The sequence below is a fragment of the Octodon degus genome, unplaced genomic scaffold (genome assembly GCF_000260255.1).
Source record: "Octodon degus isolate 3935 unplaced genomic scaffold, OctDeg1.0 scaffold00116, whole genome shotgun sequence".
Lineage (NCBI taxonomy): Eukaryota > Metazoa > Chordata > Mammalia > Rodentia > Octodontidae > Octodon > Octodon degus.
The window spans coordinates 1,004,592-1,013,522 of NW_004524692.1; the positions used below are offsets into that span (position 1 = coordinate 1,004,592).

General features: G+C 40.9%; 1 protein-coding gene across 2 annotated transcripts; it reads right to left on the reverse strand.

Annotated features, from left to right (window-relative positions):
• Positions 1-5,694: 5,694 nt before the first annotated feature.
• LOC101577899 (28S ribosomal protein S18c, mitochondrial-like) lies at positions 5,695-6,114 on the reverse strand. 2 transcript variants are annotated; one of them, XM_023699768.1, is made up of 2 exons: positions 5,956-6,114; positions 5,695-5,874 (listed from the first exon to the last, which is right to left on the reverse strand). In XM_023699768.1, exons 1-2 carry the CDS (start codon positions 6,112-6,114, stop codon positions 5,695-5,697), a joined length of 339 nt encoding a protein of 112 aa, XP_023555536.1. The 2 variants fall into 2 exon arrangements, with proteins under 2 accessions (XP_023555536.1, XP_023555535.1); XM_023699767.1 differs by having other exon boundaries at positions 5,695-6,114.
• Between the last annotated feature and the right edge of the window lie 2,817 nt (positions 6,115-8,931).

Below are 8,931 nucleotides of genomic sequence, written 5' to 3' on the forward strand. Positions count from 1 at the left end.
ATATAGCTACATTCTCTTTAATTCAATGAATAGAGGGATTTGTTCTAATAGTGTTTGTAAATAGGATATTATGTCTGCATCTTGTACAACAAACAACCACTAAGAAGGCAGTATGCAATGTGTTAATTATTGGAACTGTCCTACCAATTTGATTTGAAACTGTCTCATTGCTATTTATTTCTCAATAAAATTATGGAAAAAAATCTTTATGCATGTAGGTATCCAGTGGTTCCAGGCTCATTTTTAGAGAAGATTATTCCTTCCTCTGAAGTACTCGATGCCTTTGTTGAAATCAAATCAATAAATAAATGTACGCAGTTATTTTTATAATTTCACTTTTGTTTCACAGCGTACATGTTTATCTCTTTAAATTTTATGTATTTAGTACAGGGCCTCATTACACAGCTTGGACTCATAGTGATCCTCCTGTTTTCAGTCTCCCCAGAGTTGGGATTATAGGTGTGAATCATCATTCCCGGTCTTGCATGTTTATCTTTGTGGCCAGTATGTACTGCACTATATTGCCTATTATAGCTTCATGATAAATTTTGTAATTAGAAAGTACAACTCCTTCAACTTTTTTTTTTCTTCAAAATTGTTTGGGCTACTCTGGGTCTTTTGCATGTAAATATTAATTCATTTTTCAACTTATGCCAAATAGCCTGCTGTTTTTTTGTATGTATACATGTTTTTGAATTTATAGATCAATTTGGGGAAACAATTTCCATGGCAACAATACTGAGTTTCCTAATCTATGAATGTAGAGTGTCTCTTCTTTAATTCAGATCTTTAATTTCTCTGTGTGGCTGAGTTATTTCACTTAGCATTATGGCCTCAAACATGTCTTAACAGTGTCTTGTAAAGCTCACATGTTCAATTTTTTTTTTTTTTTTTTTTTTTTTTGAGACAGGCTCTCTGCTGTGCAGTCCAGGCCGGCCTTGGAATCACTGTGGAGCCCATGCTGGCCTCAGACATGCAGCAATCCTCTTGCCTCAGTTTCCTGAGTGCTGAGATTACAGCCATGGTAAAGTGTGTGGTAGAGCTTGTGACCCTGTGAGATTTTAGAACCACAGAAGCACAAGTACTGACGTGCAGTGTCAGTCTAGAACGACTGCACTTATGGTTTCTCAGTCTTTTTTTTTCTTCCCATGTGGGAGAACTAGGTTTGATTTCTAGGATATTTCTTTGACAATATGGACAGTGCATGTGCTTTATAGGTTTCCAGTTTTCAGTGTATAATTCTTCCCCCCCTGTGTATAATTCTTAAAATCAATATATTTTTCAGAGTTTGTCTGACCCTGCCATGGAGCTGGTGTTTTTTTGTTTTTTATTTTATTCTATTTTTTTAAAATTGTGTTGAACGCAATGAAAGGAGATGCATTTTTTAAAAAAAATTTTTATTTATTTATTTATTTATTTATTTATTTATTTGTGTGTGTGTGTGTGTGTGTGTGTGTGTGTGTGTGTGTGGCCAGCTCAGCCCACCAGGGGGTGGGGCTGGCTGGCATGTGGTGCTGGGGGATTGAATCGCGGTCCCCGTGCTTTGCTAAGCTTGTTCTAAGTAGGTGCTTTAGACCACTGAGCCATCTCACCCGCCCGAGATGCATTTTTTGTTTGTTTTGTTTCTTGAGACACAGTCTCACTATATAGTCCAGGCTGGTCTTGAACTCACTATGCAGCTTATGCTGGCCTTAAATGCTGAGGCAAAGCTCCTGCCTCAGTTTCCCAAGTGCTGGGATTACAGGTATGCATCACACTGCCTGGCTTGGGAGATGCCTTCTAAGAGCAGCTGACAGTGTGGCTAGTGGTTTGGCTTGGAGGTCTGGGGGACCAGCTAGGCACTTGCGTCTCAGTTTGCAGCTCTCTTCTCTAAAAGAAGTAAACTCTTAATTTTTTTTTTTTTTTCAGTTTTGCAGTTCTGAGGTTTAGGGCAATGCATGGAAAGGACTTAGGAAAATGTTTTCAGGTCGTGGGTGTTCACTGTTTAGTGCTGCTGATGTTACTGATGCCTGTGTTGACTGTGCGTCCTATATGTGTCACTGAAGGGAGAGGAGGCCCTGTGGAGAACCGATGCTGTGGGAAGCCCCATTCTCATGTGGGTTCTCTTTGCTGCTCAGAGCTGTAATTAACCATCCATAGTAGAGAGCTGAATATTCCATCTAATTTGATCTCCAAAATAATCCCAGTGAGTGAGCTATTATCCTCCGTATAGCAGGTATTCAGAGAGCGGGAGCCAAGCTGCCAAGGGCACAGAGCGAGAGCAGAGTTCGTAGCCAGAGCTGTCTAACTTTAGAGCAAGTGCACTTCATCCCCACTGCCCACACAAGGCCTCCTCAGGGAATCCACAGGTCTAGAATAGATTTGGGGCAGAGCACATCATTCTTCAATGGACAAGTGGACACCAGTAAGTGACTAATACATCTTGCTTATTTTTTATTCTTAACAGGTTAAAAGTTAAAAACTCCCCCAAGGTTCAGAAGGTGGTGGAGAGTCCCATTGCCAAAGAAAAGCCAGGAAAACCCAGGTGAACTCATAATAGAATATAGTCAGCTATGATACAGAGGAGGATACAACACTTGGACGTGGCTAGAAAGTTGAGGCAAAATGCAATCTTTGTTTCCAATTTTTATTGTGACTTGACTTGAGCCACAAATTCCAAGCTGCATGGCTTCTATTTTCTCAGCTGTGGTAAAGTGTGTGGTAGAGCTCGTGGCCATGTGAGATTTTAGAACCACAGAAGCACAAGTACTGACGTGCAATATCAGTCTAGAACAGACTGCACTGATGGTTTCTTAGTCTTTTTTTTTTTTTTTTTCTTCACATGTGGGAGAACTAGGTTTCTTTTTTTTTTAATTTTATTTATTTGTTTATTTTATTTATTTATTTATTTTGTGTGTGTGTGGCCCGCTCAGCCCACCAGGGGGCGGGGCTGGCTGGCATGTGGTGCTGGGGGATTAGAACCGCGGTCCCTTAGCTTAGCTTGTTCTAAGTAGGTGCTTTAGACCACTGAGCCATCTCACCAGCCCCGAGAACTAGGTTTCATTTCTAGGAGATTTCTTTGACAATATGGACAGTACATGTGCTTTCGGGTTGGCTAAATAAGGTTTTGTTCCATTCCCATTACTTGCTAGCTTTGAGATCCTGGGAAATGTATCCATGCCTAAAGCTGACCATGTAAAATAGTGAAAATGATTGTCATGAAAATTATTCTTATTTTTTCAGAGGGTACTGGAAATGGAACTCAGGACCTCACACTTGCCAGGCAGGTACTCTGCCACCGAGCTATATCCACAGCCCTGTCATGAGAATAAAAATGCCATGATGATTGTAAGTGGCTATCAGTGCCAGATAGATGATACTGCAAATGATGCCTTCTCTACTTTCCACTGGAGTTTGAAATAACTACATTCAGCTTCAAGAGATCTCACTGTGTACAATGTATTTTTTGCTGTGGTAATAAACAGCTCTCAAAGCTCAGTGATTAAAAGCCACATACACGTATTTCTTGCCATCACATAGAGGCTGCACTGGCTGTGGTGTTGTTGGGCTTCCCTGGGTTGGAATCTTCTCTTTGACACTAGTTGAAGGCTTATGCTTTTTCATTGAGAAGGGCAGACACCCAGGAGCGCCGGAGCCCTGGGATCGGATTGGAACTTTCTGCTGGGCCGGCTGTGATGTCTGCTTATCGTCCCCACTCACATCCATTGCCATAGGGCTGAAGTGAGAGTGCATTGCTGAAGAAGTGTCCTTTGTCTAAAGGGGAGCATGGCATGCATGGCAGGGCCTTTATAACTGAATTAGTCAATCCACTGGGACAAGTAAAAATTTCAAGAGAGGCCATTCTAGGTACTCTAAGAGCTAATCATTGCATACATGAACTGTTTGAGCCTTTTCGCTTTCAGCTTGCCTTCTGGGTATGGCAATCTGTCTGCTTTTTCAGCTTATTTAAAACAGAGCTTATAAAACACAATTTGCCAGTGTCTGAAAATATATTTGTTTTTCTTTCCACCTCTTACTCATTTGCATGGTGACACTTTGCCGCCCTTCCTAGATCCTTTCTCTTCTTTTATGCCCTCTTCTACAGGTGCCCTTGTAGATAATCACGCTGCAGTTAGCTCCTCTCTAGGGAGCTATTTCATCATTATGAGCTCAGAAACCTGCAGACTTTATAGCTAGTTGCCTGCCTGATATCTCTGCTGTGATGTCCACATAAATTTCAATGTAGTGAAGTCCAACTCCAGCCATCTTAAATGTCCCCTCTAGGATCACATACGCATTGGACATCTCCAGTTCATCTTTATACCCCTTTCTTTCTCCCTCTCTTATCTATCCCATCTACAGGCTCTTTGCCTTTACCTTTCTGGGACTTCTCTTATTAGCTACTTCTCTCTGTCCCCACTGCCACCAGCAAACCATGATCCTCTTTTGCCCAGAGACCTTGCAGTATCCCATAACTGTCTCCACACATCCTCTTTCTTCTTTTAATCTTTTTTCTATACTATGGCTATTGCCAAAGTAATTTTTTAAAAATTTCAATCTTGGTCATATCTTACTTTGGCTTAAACTTCAGTGGCTTTCTGAAGCTTTTAAGATAATGACCAAATCTTTTCTATTATGAAAGACCCTGCATAATCTGGCCTTTTTTTTTTTTTGTCTCTGCCATCCATTTTGTTTTGTATCACTGTTCTTATTGTGTATGTATTGTAGTGCTGTCTCTGTTCAAACCCTTGAATATGTCCTATTCTCCACTGTCTTGGGCCTTTGCCTATCCTGTATGGAAAATTCTTATCCTGACCTTTATCCTCAAATTCCCTGCTCAAGTGTCTTTTTTTAAGGATTTTTTTTTCCCCTCCGAATGCTTTCAGGGCAGGTTTGGCTGGCTTGAGTTCTGGAGATCGAACCACAGCAACCTGAGCCTGACTGCTTTGTTGAAGCAGCCACTTAACGAACTGAGCTAAGGGACAGGCCCCCTCAAGTGTCTTTTTTTTTTAATTAAAAAAATTTATTTGGTACAGGGTCTCCCTTCGCAGCTCAGACTCCTAGTGATCCTCCTGTCTCAGCCTCCCCAGCACTGGGATTATAGACATACACCACCATACCTGGTTTTGGGGCTGACATGGTGTACCCGGGTTTCCAGGGCCCACATGGCCTGTTGTACTGGGGATTAAACTCAGGTCCTTGTGCTTACCAGGCAGGCCCTTAGTCAGCTGAGCTACCTCCCCAGCTTCATGCATCTTCTTGACGAAGCCCTGCCCTGCCTCTCCAGACTGAGAGTGTTGTTTCCTCTTGTGTGGTCTGAAAAAGCCTATTTATGCACATGGAGGGCATCTTCTTTTTTAAAGTTTATATTTTTAATTTTTTAAAAATAATTTTAATTTATATTTTAATGTAATTTAATACATATTGATCACATTCACCATAGGGAATTTGTACCTATATATAATATATTTTAGTTCTTCCTTTTTTCCCATTCTTCTCCTTTCCCTTCACCCTTCTTCTCCGCCCCACAAGCTTTGTTTCCATTTTTTCTTTCTATTCCTTTTCCTCTTTTCCCTTCCTTCCCTTTCCTTGCCCACTGCCTTGTTCCCTCCCTATTTGTACATATTCTTCCCATTTCCCATACTCTTCTCTTTTTTTCTTTTATTATAAAGTGAGTTTATTGGTAATAACATTATGAAATTTATTCTTCATATTTTATGTTGCAAACTTGAGGTCTCTGAGATATGCAGGACCCTTGCACATCACTTGCATGAGCCCCATTATTTGAGCTCTCTTAATGGCTTTTGAAATTCCTTCCTGTTTCTTTCCACAAAGACTTGCTGTCTGCCTCCCATGAACGCAGCCAGTATGTGGATAAATAAGCTGGAACAAAAGCTGTACATTCTTGTAATGCACATGTTTCCCACATAAGAAACACTTCTTCAGAGGTTCCTCAGAAGGGTTTGCCATTGCCGCAGGCAGGCTTTCTTTGCTGGTTGCCGGCGTACACTGTGGACAACCTCTTCTCCACAGTACCATGTGAGTTCTGGGACCTGGGAGGCAGACAGCAGCTGTTACCCAGTGTGTCAAATTATTCTTCCCTAGACCACTGCAAACAGTGAACACAACAGCCATGGTTTCCTGTTCCTCTTCTCTTTTCCTTTTTCTAAATCCTCCTGGTGGATCCCTTCCACTTCCTAAATTCTAATGCTCTCTTTTTTTTTCTTTTTTTTTTTTTTTTTTTTTTTTTAGGTACTGGGGATTGAATTTAGGACTTTGAGCTTGCCAGGCAATGCTTATACCACTGAGATATCTCCTTAGCCTTGCTTTTATTTCTTTATGTGACTCTCTGAGTTATAAAATCTTAAGGCATGGTTGGCTATGATTCTCCAGATAATTTCTTTTTCAGATAATTTTTAATGCCATTAAAATGTTTATTTGATACATACTTGTTCAAATTTTGGGGGTACGATGTGATATTTTCATGCATATATACAATCTGTAGTAATGAGAATAGGGCAATTTGAATATCTGTGAACTTAAACTAAAAATAACTTTTAAAGTATTTTGCTGATAAGTAAAATGGGTAAAAACCTGGTTCTGGCTTACAGAAACTAAAACTCTCTGCCTGAAGATCTCTTTTGGATTAAACTCTGTATAAGCATAAAAGCTTAAGGTAGAAAGAATATGAGAGTTTTACCTGCACCCACTAGTGGGCATCAAGGAAAAACAGGAGCATAGGATATGAGGGTAGTATGGTTTAGACTGTCCCTGCGCTGATTGTCAGGGCTGACTTGGCTGACCCAGCTGTCTGGACTGGCATTCCCTTTCTCCCTTTCTGCTCCATGCACGTCTCTCCCAACACTGTGTGTCCATCAAAGAGGACAAAGGTGATGACCACCCCTAACAGAGGAGGACTTTCCCTATCAAGGGTATGCAACTACCTGCATGCCCCTGCTAGAACCTTCACAACAGCTCCCCAGAACAGAAGCCTATGTTTTTCATGGGAACAGAAAAGGAGTGCTCTTGGATATGGGTGTCCTAAGGGAGCTCAATCTCTCCCCACAAACACCATGTTTTGAAAACTTGCTTTGTGCTAAGGATTAACTAAAGAATCTTTATCTAAACAGTCTCCCAACCTTAAAACTACAGGCCAAGTTTAACCTCCACTTTAACTTGATTGAAATTGAGTGTGCCTGAGATTATCACTTATTCAGGGCCCTGTGGTCTATGAGGCATTGTCTGTCAATAGTATTGATCATTGCAGTGAATGTCTCTTCACTTGTTCTCTGGTGTTTTAGTTACTTTTTCTTATTGCTGAGACAAAATCACATCCACAGTAAAAGGAAGAAAGGTTTATTTGGCTTACAATTTGTAGAGGTTTCGGTCCATAGTGGGCTGGGTCCAAGTCAGGGTGGCATGGCAGGAGGGACATCACAGAGGAGAAACTATTCATAGCAAGCAGTCAGGTGAGAGCAAATAAGATAGGCCTCTTCCTGTCCCTTGTATCTTATTCAGGATACTCATCCTTAGGGTGAGCACCACTCACCCTTAATCCTAGTGCCCTTAATCAAAGCATGTGCCATGAATCAATCCCAGTGTCACACACTCTAGACCCAACTACTTCTCAAAAGTCCAGCCTATGGCCAAGTGAGGCCTGGAGGGAAATCTAGACACAAGCCATAACAGTTGGCCAGAGCTTAGGACGAGGGGATAAGACTGGGGCAGTTTAAGGAGATTTTCATCAGAAACAAGTAATCCCTGAGAAATGTCTTTGTAAGAGACATTGCAAGCTTCGGTCTCCCTTGTTGCAAGTTGGGTTCTGGTGAGACCAATCATCAGAAAATGTTGAGGAGCTCCTGCCACACATCCCGGACAATGCTAAAGTCAGCAGAGGTACAAAAGAGCTCTTAAGCTATTGAGCATTTTGATCACAGGTTTAGGCCAGCGTTAATGATTGCTGCTTGGGAAAGAGCCCAGCCTCACTTTGATGAGTCCAGGCAACAGCATGCAACAGGGCCCAATAGCATATTGTTCTTTTTGGCCTGAATAATTGGCCTTCTTCACACACCAGCTAGCCCACACCCTCTCATTATCTGACTCTTGCCAAACACTGAACACTGGCCTGTGAGTTCCCTATTCTCGATACCCTCGGTGGTGTCAAAGTTGTTACTACCAGTGCTGGCTGCCTGTGTACCATCCCATCATCTGGCTCCTTGCAAAGAATGTGTAATCTTTTTACAGCCTTAATATTGTCTCATTTCTAACACCAGCTTTTAGACAGCCGATGTCAAATTCCCAGTTCTGAATCTGAATCCTGAGCTGGAGAGCAGTTAGAAAGAGCAGAGAGCAGGGAGATGCAAAACCAAATCTGGCCAGCATTACTCTTTTCAGTTTCCCTGATGCTGAAGTCATCTCTGTATAGACAGGCACAGGAAGATGGTAGAGAGAACATGAAATGTGGTGCCAGGAAGACCAAGTTTCCTAAATGTCTCAGTCCTACTTTGTAATAGGTAAATTTTGGAAAGAGCCTAAATATCCATCAACCAATAAGTGAGTAAAGAAGATAGGTTTTTGAAATATAATGGAGTGCCACTCAGCCATAAAGAAGGACAGACTTGAAGACATTTAAATAGGTGAATGGATACAATGCATCTCGAGGCCATACTCTTTTTTTTTTTAATTGTGATTTTTTATTTTTATATTTTATATTTTATTTTATTTTTGATTAATTTTATTGAGAAACATAGCAATGAGATAGTTTGAAAACCAATTAGTAGGACAGTTTCAATAATTAATATATTGCATATTATTGTCTTCATAGTGGTTATTCATAGTACAAGATGCAGACATGATATCTTGTCCAAACACTATTAGTACAAATCTTTCTTCTCATTGAATTAAGAGAAAGTAGCTGTATATCTAACTTGACTCCCTTTTTTTTTTTTTTTT